Source organism: Camelina sativa, unplaced genomic scaffold (genome assembly GCF_000633955.1).
Source record: "Camelina sativa cultivar DH55 unplaced genomic scaffold, Cs unpScaffold00456, whole genome shotgun sequence".
Taxonomy (NCBI): Eukaryota; Viridiplantae; Streptophyta; class Magnoliopsida; order Brassicales; family Brassicaceae; genus Camelina; species Camelina sativa.
In genome coordinates, this window is record NW_010921702.1 from 189,314 (window position 1) to 203,429 (window position 14,116).

General features: G+C 38.0%; 2 protein-coding genes and 1 pseudogene across 3 annotated transcripts in view; all 3 read left to right on the top strand.

Annotated features, from left to right (window-relative positions):
- The first annotated feature begins 2,160 nt into the window (after window positions 1-2,160).
- Window positions 2,161-3,120, top strand: LOC104773127 (putative F-box protein At2g02030). Its single transcript, XM_010497675.1, has one exon. The coding sequence runs from the start codon at window positions 2,161-2,163 to the stop codon at window positions 3,118-3,120; it is 960 nt and encodes a 319-aa protein (XP_010495977.1).
- Window positions 3,121-7,319: 4,199 nt separating this feature from the next.
- LOC104773128 lies at window positions 7,320-11,562 on the top strand (annotated as a pseudogene).
- Window positions 11,563-12,714: 1,152 nt separating this feature from the next.
- The window catches only part of LOC104773117 (protein indeterminate-domain 4, chloroplastic-like), a 4,627-nt gene continuing 3,225 nt past the window's right edge, over window positions 12,715-14,116 (top strand). Inside the window, exons 1-3 of one of the 2 annotated variants that reach the window (XM_010497666.2) lie at window positions 12,715-12,837; window positions 13,281-13,508; window positions 13,837-14,106. In XM_010497666.2, the coding sequence (XP_010495968.1) occupies window positions 13,316-13,508; window positions 13,837-14,106 (463 nt within the window). In that variant the 5' untranslated portion in view covers window positions 12,715-12,837; window positions 13,281-13,315. The other variant, XM_010497667.2, reaches the window with a different exon arrangement.

Sequence of the window (14,116 nt, forward strand, 5' to 3'; positions counted from 1 at the left end):
TTTGACTTAGGTTCCAAAGCTGAGCATCCGTCACCGCAGTTTCGATTAGGCTGGAATACTGCTTAACGAATGAGGTCGACAGCTCGGTAAAGTTTGTTATGGAGCCAGCTGCTAGAGATGCGAACCAAAGCAGTACTGGTCCACTAAACGTTTTTGCGAACAGCTTGCAGTACCCAGCGTCTGCTTCGTGGGGCTCGAGGTCCACCCGGCTAGCTGTTAGCAAGAAGGTCTTGAGATGATTGGTCGGATCCCCTTTTCCTTCGTAGCTCGAGAACTTAATTTTGCCAATATCTTTGATGCGGACTCGAGCTATTTGATCAGAGAAAGGAGTTCGTCTCGACTCCTCGATCACTCGAAAGATATCCGGAGCCGAAGTGGTTGCACTATGCATCACAGACCGCATGTCCCGGATTTCGCTCTGCATGCGGAAGATCTCGGGATTGATGACATGCCCCGGAGTCGAAATACTTCCATCTACAGGGAGAGGAAGACGAACTGGGACCTCAGAAGACCGGACGGCGCTAGGCTGAACTGGGATGTGGCCATCGCCAGCCAGTGGTGGCACTGCTTGCAAGTTGGTCTGAGGTGGGAACGAATCTCCCGGAGTGACATTTGTTGCTGCCACCTGCGAGGTAGAAGGTGGAGTCACACCGGAGAAATCTAAAGCACGCCGACATGGGTTTTGGTCGGAGGACAGGAGGTTGACCCGATCGGCGTACACGCGGTGGGAGGCTGAGAGGTCAGCTACGGACGTCGTGACTTACTCCAAACGAACAGAGATCTGGCCCTCCAAGCTGTCGAAACGTTCAGTAAGGGCGGTGGAGGCGGCTTGCTGACGGTCGGACTTCTCGGACAAGTCCTGCAGAAGCTTCTAGATCGCCTCCAAGGATGCCTGATTGGGAGAGCTGGCTACCATGGTGGTTGTGTGGAGTGTACTGATGTATCAAATCGGAACTAGCGAGAGTCAGGCGATAACTACCCTCCTTCTAGCGCCAAATGTGAGAACTGAGATTGAGGTTCTCCTTCCGAAGTAGTTTGAATGTGGAGGAGCTTATCACCGTAAAATAGTTCCGAACAGAATTAAAATGAGTCTGAGAATTTGAGTTTTTATTGTTGCTTTTTTGGAAAAATGTCTGATCCCTTACAAGTGACCCCCCCTTACATATTTATACCGACCAATTTATTACCCAATTAATGCATAATTAATAGGATGCGATTTGTGCGGTCTAATTAATCCTCTTTAATGCGGGAATCTTTGACCGGGCCCGAGCTGCGAGCTGAGCAGCTCGAAGCATTTCCGCGCTCTCTCCCTTTCTCCGGGCCTGATCGGCCGATCAGTAATACGCTCTTGGCCCATTAGACAAACCCGGTTTAGGCCCTTTTGCCTACTGCCCGAGATGACAGATCGTGGGTATAACAATCGGTTCACAATGGGTTTTAATTAATATGGAATCTCAAATCTGCACAAGTTGTGTCATGCTCATGTAGACAGTGCGATTATGAGGTTTAAGCTAGTTATATGCCCATGGTATATTGGTATAGTCTTGTAAATAACCTCAGGGCTTCATGGGAGAGAGTTAATCACAAACCCTTTTTCAAAAATCCAACTACACATAGAAATGGAGAAGAAAGCTTGGTAAGATAAAAGTATGCCCTTATGCTAGCATGCATGGAAAAGTTGATACATGCGGTTGACATATGTTTATGTGAAAACAAGATTCAGAAGTTGTAGCTTGGTTTTGAGGGTAAAGAAGCGCAAGTGTTATAAGGAGTGTGGTACTATAGAGAAGGCAATGAAAAGATGAGACACGAGTTGGAGATTTACCATATTGAGATTTGAGCTTAAAAATAAACAGCTGCAAGTTATCAATGAGAGAGGTCTCTTGAAATTAATGCAACTAAGAAAAATTAACTTACGAAAAAGCATAGTGATTTAGTTTCCTTTCGGCTCGTTTAGGCCCATCTAATGACGTAAACGAAATTAAAACATAAGAAAGTGTAAGGTACCAAGGTTAATGTGTTGTCGGTTAATTGGTTGACCTAATTGCTGAAATAAGGAAATAATTTTGTTTTGGAAGGAGAAGGCAAGACATATATATAGTATTGTTTATGAATTTGGCGTCCATTCAATTCAATTCACGAAAGTAAGAAGAATCAAACATGAAATCGATGGAGAAGACTCAAAAACTCCCTACGATCAATCAAGTTGCTTCTTCCGCAAGAAAAGGAATCAAACGAAGAAGAAGAGAGTTTGAGAAAATTCATATACCTAACGATATCGTCGAAGATATCATGATAAGGCTTCCGGTGAAATCGCTCATGAGATTCCAAGCTGTGTCAAAACACTGGAGATCTCTGATCACGTCCAAAGATTTCCGAGAAAGATACATGGATCTAGGGCAAAGCAAAGAGTGCAAACTTCTTATTGTCTCTGATTATGTTAAAGATTATGCGGCACGGGAAGCCAATTTCTCTTTAAAAACAGTTGCCTTGGGGACGACGCCAGCTTCTGTGGTAGATGAAACGGCTTTGAAATTTGAGATAGGTACATGGAAACTCTATATATCCCAGAGCTGCGATGGCCTTGTCTGCTTGTACGATATAAACATAGCAGTAAAAGTGGTGAATCCGGCCACAAAAATGTATATAGAACTTCCCTTATCGAGAATTCAACAGATTTGTATGAATAAACATGATCCGGATTCATCAGTTCAAGATCCACATCATGTTAAATATCCGGGACTGTCATTTTCTCAGTTTGGGTTTGGGAAAGATAACGTTACGGGAAAATATAAATTAGTATGGCTATATAATACTTTCCCATTTTTTACTACTACGTGTGAGGTTTTGGATTTAGAAGTTAAAAAATGGAGGTTCGTGGATACTAATAGTCTTGATCATCATAATATCATGAATAATAATCTGTCCAATGATCAGGGGCCAGTGTTTGCAAACGGATCACTCTATTGGCTCACGGCAGATGAAGATGGAGATCCAATGCGAAATACCAAAATCATAGTTTTTAATATACACACAGAGATATTTCAAGTCATCCCAATGCCACCTTTTATTACCCGTGATGCCTCTGGTGACTGTTGGAGTAAGCTTGAGTTAGCTTAAGATTTAAGAAAAGTATATTTAGGAGAAAAAGCTAAATATACATATTTGTGAGTTGTCTAATAAGTTAGTTTTCTATTTGAGAAAAGGAAATTAGCTTAAGAGTTTTTATATATAAGGAGATGCAGGGTGTTGCATAACTTATGAGTTTGAGAGATTGTAAGAGCTTTAGTTTTTGAGTAAGTTTTCTAAAGCAATAAAAGAGAGAGTCTTTTATATAAACACAATCTTCTTTAAGGCTTAGGTTTATATTTGGTATCAGAGCATAAACTTGAACCTAAGATCTATTACGGTTGTCTTTTCAATATGGGTGATATTGTTGTGTCAAAGTCCAAGGAAAGTGGTCCGTCGTCTATAAAGTGTCCGATGCTTAACGATGCAAACTACACCGTGTGGACCATGCGTATGACGATAACGCTCAAGGTCAATAAGGTGTGGGAGGCTATCGAACCAGGAACGACAGATGCTGAGCAGGATAATATGGCGAGAGCTCTTCTCTTCCAATCCATACCAGATGCTTTGATTCTCCAAGTTGGAAACCTTGATACCTCTAAAACTGTGTGGGCTGCGATCAAGGCAAGATATGTTGGCGCTGAAAGAGTTAAAGAGGCACGTTTACAAACTCTACTAGCTGATTTTGACCGACTTAAGATGAAAGATACAGACACCATTGATACTTTCAGTGGTAAACTTTCTGAATTGTCGACTAAATCTGCAGCCTTGGGAGAAAGTATTGATGAACCAAAACTGGTCAAAAAATTCCTTATGAGTCTTCCAAGACGACGTTACATACATATCATTGCTTCGCTTGAACAAGTCCTTGATCTTAATACTACAAGCTTTGAAGACATTGTGGGAAGACTGAAGGCTTATGAAGAACGAATTTGTAATGAAGAAGGGGATGAACAACCAAGTGATCAAGGAAAGCTGATGTATGCCAACATGGACATGCAGTCATATCAAGGGAATTACGAATCTGGAGGAAGAGGTAGAGGCTATGGTGGTCGTTTCTCAGGTCGAGGGAGAGGACGTGGACGTTCCTGGAATCAATCGAATGGAGGATATAGGCAAGAGAGAGACAAATCGAAGGTGATCTGTTACAGATGTGATAAACTTGGACATTATGCATCCGAATGTCCTGATCGGCTGCTTAAACTTCAAGAAACACAAGAGAATGAAGGAGATGACACTAAAGAAGCTGAAAAACTCATGTTACATGAAGTAGTATACCTTAATGAGAAAAACGTGCAGCAAAAGGACTTCGAGAAACATGATAATAATGTCTGGTATCTCGATAATGGAGCAAGTAATCACATGTCTGGGAATCTCAGTTATTTTTCGAAGCTTGACAAGACAATCACGGGTAAGGTACGGTTCGGTGATGATTCTTGCATTGATATAAAAGGGAAAGGTTCAGTTCTCTTTGTGACTAAAGATGGTGATAAGAAAGTCTTGGTTGATGTCTATTATATACCGGAGCTGAAGAGTAATATTATAAGTCTGGGGCAGGCTACAGAGTCGGGCTGTGATGTAAGAATGAAGGAGGACTATCTAACGTTGCACGATCGAAACAGTATCTTGTTGGTAAAGGCCAAAAGGTCCAAGAATCGTCTATATAAAGTACTCATGGAAGGAAGTGAGACTACGAACTGTCTGCAATTGATGGCACTTAGCGATTCAACCCGATGGCATGAAAGGTTAGGACATGTTGGTGTCGAAACCATGAAGAAAATGGTGGAGAAGGAGTTAGTCATTGGTATACCAAAAATATCAATCGAGAAGGAAACGTGTGCCTCGTGTTTGCTTGGAAAACAGACAAGACAAGCATTTCCTCAATCTACATCCTTTCGTGCATCAAGGTTACTTGAACTTATACATGGAGATTTATGCGGTCCTATTGCCCCCTCCACAGCTGCAAGAAACAAATATATCTTTGTCTTAATTGATGATCACTCTCGCTATATGTGGTCACTATTGCTGAGAGACAAAAGTGATGCTTTCGAGAAATTCAAGACATTCAAAGCACGGGTAGAACAAGAAACAGGAGCTGCTATCAAAACATTTCGAACAGATAGGGGAGGAGAGTTTACTTCACATGAATTTCAAGCCTTTTGTGATAATTATGGTATCACAAGACATTTAACTGCGCCTTATACGCCTCAACAGAACGGAGTTGTTGAACGACGCAATAGAACTCTCTTGGAGATGACTAGGAGTATACTAAAGCACATGAGGATGCCAAATTATCTTTGGGGGGAAGCAGTAAGACATTCAACTTATCTCATCAATAGAGTTGCAACAAAAACTTTGGACACAAAAACTCCATACGAAGTCTTTAAAGGAGAAAGCCTAGTGTTGATCATCTGCGAGTCTTTGGGTGTGTGTGTTATGCTAAAACAGAGGCGCCACATCTCAGAAAACTTGATGACCGATCACGAGTTCTGGTGCACCTTGGAACTGAACCAGGCTCAAAAGCCTATCGACTGTTAGATCTAACCACTAAGAGAGTAGTGGTGAGCAGAGACGTAATATTTGATGAAAGCAAAAGCTGGACTTGGAACCATGTAGAAAAGGAGACACAGGAAGATGGTGGAACGTTTACAATAAGCTTCGAGGAATTTGGTAACAATGGAGTTAGAGCTGATAATGATGAGAGAGAGAGAAACGACAGTAATGCTGGTAATGAAGAAGAATCTGATGCAGAAAAAGATGTTGATAAAGATGTTGATAGCGAAACAGAGGAAGCAGAGCCTGAAACAGAGGAAGATAATCGTCACGAACAGTCACAGCCTGCACTGTCACAGCCTCAACTGCGAACATCCTTAAGATCAAAGACAAAACCAAAGTATCTAGCTGATTACGTCCTACTTGCAGAAACTGAAGGTGAGCGTCTCTTGATGTCTATGAATGATGAACCTTGGGATTACAATGAAGCGAAAGAAGTGAAAGCATGGAGGGATGCGTGTGAGGAAGAAATCAAGTCGATTGTAAAAAATGAAACATGGAGCCTAGTTGATCTTCCTATTGGAGCTAAACCAATTGGCTTGAAGTGGGTGTTTAAAATCAAACGTAACTCTGACGGAAGCATCAACAAGTATAAAGCAAGACTTGTGGCAAAAGGTTATGTTCAGAAGTATGGTGTAGACTTTGATGAAGTATTTGCTCCGGTAGCTAGAATAGAAACAATACGTTTCATCATTGCACTAGCAGCTTCGAATGGTTGGGAGATTCATCATCTAGATGTCAAAACTGCTTTCTTACATGGCGAGTTGAAAGAAGCTGTTTATGTTACTCAACCGGAGGGATATGTGACCAAAGGGTATGAAGAAAAGGTGTATAAACTGAACAAGGCACTTTATGGGTTGAGACAAGCGCCCAGAGCATGGAACCACAAACTAAATCAAATTCTTACTGAATTAGATTTTGTTAAGTGCTCTAAGGAACCTTCGCTGTACCGGAAAAGAGATAGAGAACACAAGCATCTTCTTGTTGTGGTGGTCTATGTGGATGATCTGCTTGTTACGGGTGACAGCTTAAACATGATACATGAGTTCAAGAAAGGAATGGCATCTAAATTCGAGATGAGTGATCTCGGAAAACTGTCGTACTACCTGGGTATTGAAGTTTTACAACACGAAGGAGGCATTATCTTGAGTCAAGAAAGGTACGCGACCAAAATCTTGAAAGAAGCCAGGATGGATGAATGCAATTCAGTCTATATACCAATGGATGCTGGTCTAAAACTCTCTAAGGCACTTAAAGAGCGAAGCATTGATGAAAAGGCGTACAGAAGAAGCATTGGTTGTCTCCGTTACCTGCTTCACACGAGGCCTGATCTCTCGTATTGTGTAGGGGTACTCAGCAGATATATGCACGAACCAAAAGAATCACATGGTGCAGCTTTGAAGCAAGTCATTAGATATTTGCGAGGTACCTCTTCACTTGGTCTCACTTATACACGTGAGAGCAAGACATGTTTACTTGGCTATAGTGATAGCAGCCTCAATGTGGATGAAGATGATGGTAGGAGTACAACGGGTCATATGTTCTATTTTGGCAATAGTCCTATCACTTGGTGTACTCAAAAACAAGATACGGTGGCAATGTCTTCTTGTGAAGCTGAATTCATGGCGGCCACCGAAGCGGCAAAACAAGCAATATGGCTTTAAGACTTACTTAGTGAAGTTACAGGATCTCCTAGTATGACGGTAACGCTTCTCATGGATAACAACTCAGCCATAGCTCTCACTAAGAATCCAGTGTTTCACGGAAGGAGCAAACACATACATAGAAGGTACCATTTTATAAGAGAATGTGTTGAGAATGAACAAATTGAAGTGGTACATGTTCCCGGAAAGGAGCAAAAGGCGGATATACTCACAAAGGCGCTTGGAAGAATTAAGTTCAAGGAGATGAGAGATCTCATTGGTGTTCAAGACTTGAAGGAGAGTGACTTCAAGCTTAAGGGGGAGAATGTTGGAGTAAGCTTGAGTTAGCTTAAGATTTAAGAAAAGTATATTTAGGAGAAAAAGCTAAATATACATATTTGTGAGTTGTCTAATAAGTTAGTTTTCTATTTGAGAAAAGGAAATTAGCTTAAGAGTTTTTATATATAAGGAGATGCAGGGTGTTGCATAACTTATGAGTTTGAGAGATTGTAAGAGCTTTAGTTTTTGAGTAAGTTTTCTAAAGCAATAAAAGAGAGAGTCTTTTATATAAACACAATCTTCTTTAAGGCTTAGGTTTATAGTGACTACATTGGTTTATGCAATCTCCATGGTCGTCTCTGCATCTCTGAGGTTGAGTGGGAGAAGCAAGACTTTTACACATGGAAGCGTAATAAGCAAGACTTTTGGTGGAGGGTTAAAGATAACACATGGGAGAAGATCTTCTCGGTTCACTTGCCTTCCACTTACACTTTGTTTGGTTCTAACTATGTGTACCTTGTCACACCTTTGGCCATTTGTAGGGACACAAACAAGGTCATCCTCGCAGTTAGCGGTAATGATAACCTCGTTGCTCTCGATCTTGATCCTCAATCTACAGGATATCAATTATATTTGTCTTGTTACAAGGGCTTAGCTATTCCTTATTCTCCAAGTTTATCTCTTCATTCTATTGAAAAAGAGACTAAAACAAAACTAAATACAAAGAAAGTGTAAGGTTATTATTATGTGAAAAATTATTGGATTCCTTATTCACCTTTTCTAATTAACCAATCAAAATACATCAATATGCATATCATATCGTATTTAAAAATTATATCAAAATTTAAAAAAAAAAAAAAAACAAAATAAGTTACGAAAACAAATAGATTTAAACAGAATTATATGTTGACCTAATTGCTGAAATAAGGAAGTGGTTTAGAAGGAGAACGCAAGACATATATTGTTTATGAATTCGGCGGCCATTCAATTCAATTCACGAAAGTAAGAAGAATCAAACATGAAATCGATGGAGGAGACTCAAAAACCCCCTACGATCAATCAAGTTGCTTCTTCCGCAAGAAAAGTGTTGGACATAATTTTATCATCATAAATAAATAAATCTATCTTAACATTTTTTAAGTACATTTTTGTGTATCCTCTCTTATCTTTGTATCCAAACAAGTCTCAATTAAATTCTCTATAATCCTTACAACCAAACACAATCATTTCTTTATTTGATAATATTAATTACCTAAAATCTATCTACCTAATTTAAAGCAATATGTTATATTAAAATAGAATTTTCCTTTCACTTTTATTTAATCTTATATTTAATTATTTAAATTACAATTTAATACATAAAGTTAATTAAATTTTAGATTTTTTTCACCCTATGATGTGATTTGAATTTTTAACGGATATATAATTTAAAAATTGTTTTAGGATTTGTAACCAAACAAGTATTTACATATATATATATATATTATTTTACATTTGAGTTATTTTAATATATAATGAATATTTACAATTAAAAGTTAAAATAACACGCAATGAAATTATATTGTGCGAATAATTTAGATCAATATGAATATAAATTTAATTATCATTAATTTGGTGTTATACAGATAATTTATCATTTCATTATTTTGCTAACATTATCAATATTAGAATATTAGATATATTAAATTGAGTAATTTATGATAATGTAGAGAATAAATTATTTTACGGTAAACTGTGGGTTAAATCCTATAATTAACAGCCAAATACAATTATATAATCTTACACTAAACAAAACTAACACATAAATATAACTTAAATTTTGATCTATTTGTTATAAATATTTGAATTAATTTATTTAGAATGCACGGGTTATTGATTTATAAAACAAACAAAAAAAACAAAAGATTTGGACCCGTGGTGTACTACGGGTAAATCCTAGTATAATTTATTTAGTCAATGCATATTTTGCTGGATAAAGTCAGCATAAATAAGAGTTTATCTTATAAAAGGAAAATCTTCTTGATTAGTTCAAGGAACCGAGAATCTCGTGACTCACTCTGTCAATAGACCAAGAATCTCGCGACTTACTCTGTGAAGAGACCAAAAATCTCGTGACTGACTCTGTCACGAGACCAAGAATCTCGCGACTAACTTCGTCGATGAACCGAGAATCTCGTGGCTCACTCTGTCAAGAGACCAAGAATCTCGTGACTAACTCTGTCACGAGACCAAGAATCTCGCGACTAACTTCGTCGATGGACCGAGAATCTCGTGACTCACTCTGTCAAGAGACCAAGAATCTCGTGACTGACTATGTCACGAGACCAAGAATCTCATGACTGACTCTGTCACGAGACCAAGAATCTCGCGACTGACTTCGTCGATGGACCGAAAGTCACGCGACTAGATCTGTTAAAGGACCAAGAGTCTAGCGACCGACTTTACTAATGGGCCAAAAGTCCCGCGACCAACCCTATCATGCATAGAGTCGGCAACCCCAAGACAAGTCCTAAGGGATTAGGGTAAAGAAATCTCTATATAAGGAGAGCGGCCTCTACGAGAGACATCATCGAGAGAAAAGCAAGAGACCTAAAACACAAGACACACGACTCAACTCTAGAACGCATCTAGGGTTTATAGATTGATTCGCTGTGCCTTGAATTCTTGTACTTGAGCTCGAGACTTTGATCAATAAAAACAACTATTCAACATTTGTTTCTTGTTTTCCGTAGTCTTTAAACGAATCGATTAATTTTGCCCAAACAAAAAGGAATCAAACGAAGAAGAAGAGAGTTTGAGAAAATTCATATACCTAACGATATCGTCGAAGATATCATGATAAGGCTTCCCGTGAAATCGCTCATGAGATTCCAAGCTGTGTCAAAACACTGGAGATCTCTGATCACGTCCAAAAATTTCAGAGAAAGATACATGGAACTAGGGCAAAGCAAAGATTCTTATTGTCTCTAATTATGTTAAAGATTATGCGGCACGGGAAGCTAATTTCTCTTTAAAAACAGTTGCCTTGGGGACGACGCCAGCTTCTGTGGTAGATGAAAAGGCTTTGAAACTCGAATTATGTGATTATACACTCCGTATTTCCGAGAGCTGCGATGGCCTTGTCTGCTTGTACGAGAGAAACATAGCAGTAAAAGTGGTGAATCCGGCCACAAAAATGTATATAGAACTTCCCTTATCGAGGATTCAACAGATTTGTATGAATAAACATGATCCGGATTCATCAGTTCAGGATCCACATCATGTTAAATATCCAGGACTGTCATTTTCTCAGTTTGGGTTTGGGAAAGACAACTTTACGGGAAGATATAAACTAGTATGGCTATATAATACTTTCCCGTTTTTTACTACTACGTGTGAGGTTTTGGATTTAGAAGTAAAAAAATGGAGGTTCGTGGATACTATTAGTCTTGATCATCATAATATCATGAATCATAATCTGTCCAATGATCAGAGGCCAGTGTTTGCAAACGGATCAGTCTACTGGTTCACGGGAGATGAAGATGGAGATCCAACAGAAAATACTAAACTCATAGTTTTTGATATTCACACAGAGATGTTTCAAGTTATCCCAACCCCACGTTTTATTACCGATAACGCTCGTGGTGACTATATTGGTTTATGCAATCTCCATGGTCGTCTCTGCATCTCTGAGTTGAAGAGTGGTAAGTATGATGAGAAGCAAGAGTTTTGGTGGACGGTTGATGAGAAACAAGACTTTTGGTGGAGGGTTAAAGATAACACATGGGAGAAGATATTCTCCGTTCACTTGCCTTCCACTTACACTTTGTTTGGTATTAATTTTGGGGAACTTCTCACACCTCTGGCCATTTGTAGGGACACCAATAAGGTCATCCTCTCACTTCGCGGTGAAGATAACCTCGTTGCTCTCGATCTTAATCCTCACTCTACAGGTTATCATTTATATTTGTCTTGTTACAAGGGCTTAGCTATTCCTTACTTTCCAAGTTTATCTCTTCATTCTATTGCAAAAGTCTAAAAGAGACTTCGCTTGTCACTTGTTGGACTAATCCGATAACGATGTGTACCAATTCTCGGAATGGCAGAAACAGAGTTGTTATTGAGTCTCTTGATCTTGGTGTGACGATTCTAAATTTATTTCATTATTTGGTTCATCTAGCTCGATTTCTTGTAGGTTTAATTTTCTAGTGGGCTGGCCCAGAAAACAAGTGGATCTTAGTCTGTTTGGTGTTATAATATCTTTAATTTGTTCACTTGCAACAAAATGAAAAGAATTCTAAAGAGATTCCTCATATATATTGGCTCTTTTGTGCGTGTGTGTGCAATTGCACATTACAATTTGAAAAACATATTACAACCCAAAATCAGATCAGGGGGATGCTTAGCTACTTCAGCTTTGTTGAATGGCCCTGTCCAAAGACCCATTGCAGTTGGTGCGATCTAATTATAAGCACCTATTCGTTTAAAGTAAACACAAAAAAAAACAATGTTAAGCACCGGCCACCGGAGACGAAGTCGCCTGATACTTAATAATATGTTATGGTCTGTAATTATTCTAAACAGAAGTTAATATATATATATATATATATATATATATATATATACATCAATAAATAATTTATACAATTTATATTTCATAATCAGTTGAAAAGCTCTTAAAGAGATATTGGAATTATTGGTTTGAATCTCTTTAGTTAGTATCTGGCAAGCAGCTAGCAACTTATTTTAAGGTTTGGTTCAAATGTTTTGCATTGGATTTTTCTAAGGTTAAACAATTGAAGGATATTGAACCAAAATTATACAAATTCAAATGTTTTTCATACAAGAATCTAACAAATTTTTAAAAAGGTCTATATGATAGATGTATCATGTATACTATTATATAATTAACGATTTTATTAGATAAATAAATAAAAAAGTTAGTACAACAAAACCTAATCAAAGTTAAATGAAGAGAAAACGAGGGTTTTGTCTTAAAGCTCACCAGAAAGATACGAATGAGAAAAAGGTGGTACCCACAGCACACCCCCGCATGTGGACACATTTCACCGTTTTAACAGTGACACCCAAACCGTAACCATCTTTCTTAATTGTTGTGTAAAATTTTTAATTTTATAAGAAAAGTAGCTTTTTAATTATATAAAAGATAAAACAAAATGACAGACACAGAGAGAAAGAGGGGACCTTATAGACATACTTTTCAAGATCATATATGGCTTATTTAAAAAAGGAAGAAGAACACAAAACAGCAGAGAGAGAAAGAGCGAGAGAGAGAGAGAGATAGGGCTTTGAGGTTTGTGTTTGTATTATACTACATATGTATATAGGAATAGTGTCTTCTTCTTCATCATCTTCTATATCATCATCATGCATCATCTTCTTCTTGGTTCTTTTCTCTAGCTTCGATTTATAGCTTTTTAATTTGACTACTACTTTTTTTTCTTCTTCTTGGTTTCTTTCTCTTGATCTCAGGTACACACAAAAAAAGTTAAACCAAACTCTTCTTCTTTACATACAAAAAACAAAAGTATAAACTCTTAATTTGTTTTTCTTTGTTTATATATGTCTTCTAGTGAATTGTTTTTATAAAAAAATTTCTTCATGTCGTCAATCGCTATGGATTCTTCCTGTTCTTATAATTCCTCCCTTCGTTTTCTTCTGAAATTATAATTTGATATCTTTCACTATCTGTTTTTTTTAATTAATAACTCTTTTTGTCTTATGGATTATTTGTAGATTATTCTTTTCCACGCAAAGAAGAAGATCTAAAGATGTCGTCATCATCATATAACACTAGCGTTATTCCTTCATCATCATCCTCTGCTCAGCCGTTCTTCATCACCAGCTCAGGCGCCGGAGATAACGACTTCAACCGGAAAGATACTTTTATGTCGTCAATGATTCAACAACCTAACTCCTCAGCTCCACCACCCAAGAAACGAAGAAACCAACCCGGAAACCCAAGCAAGTACCTCTTACATATAATTCTTTATATATATTTATCACTAAGAATCACACTATAAGCTTTAAGATAAAACATAACAAAACAAAACAAGAACCCTAATCTAATGCTATTTTCTTTGTAAATATAGTATCAAGATTTTATTTACAGCGACAGGCCATTAGATCATATATATACGTATATATGTGATCTTTTTCTTTCTTTCTATATGTACATGTAATTGTAATCGTGTGTATAATCTTTTTTCGATTTAGGCATCACCGATTAACATTTTGGGTCGTCTGATTGGTGAATAAATTTTATTCATTTAAGTTTTAATAATTGAAACAGATCCTGATGCGGAAGTGGTAGCATTATCTCCGAAGACACTAATGGCTACAAACAGATTCATATGCGATGTATGCAACAAAGGGTTTCAAAGAGAACAAAATCTACAGCTTCACCGAAGAGGACACAATCTCCCATGGAAGCTGAAACAGAAGTCAACCAAAGAAGTGAAGAGGAAAGTATATCTTTGTCCGGAGCCCACGTGCGTTCACCATGACCCGTCACGTGCTCTCGGAGACCTCACCGGAATCAAGAAGCATTATTACCGTAAACATGGCGAAAA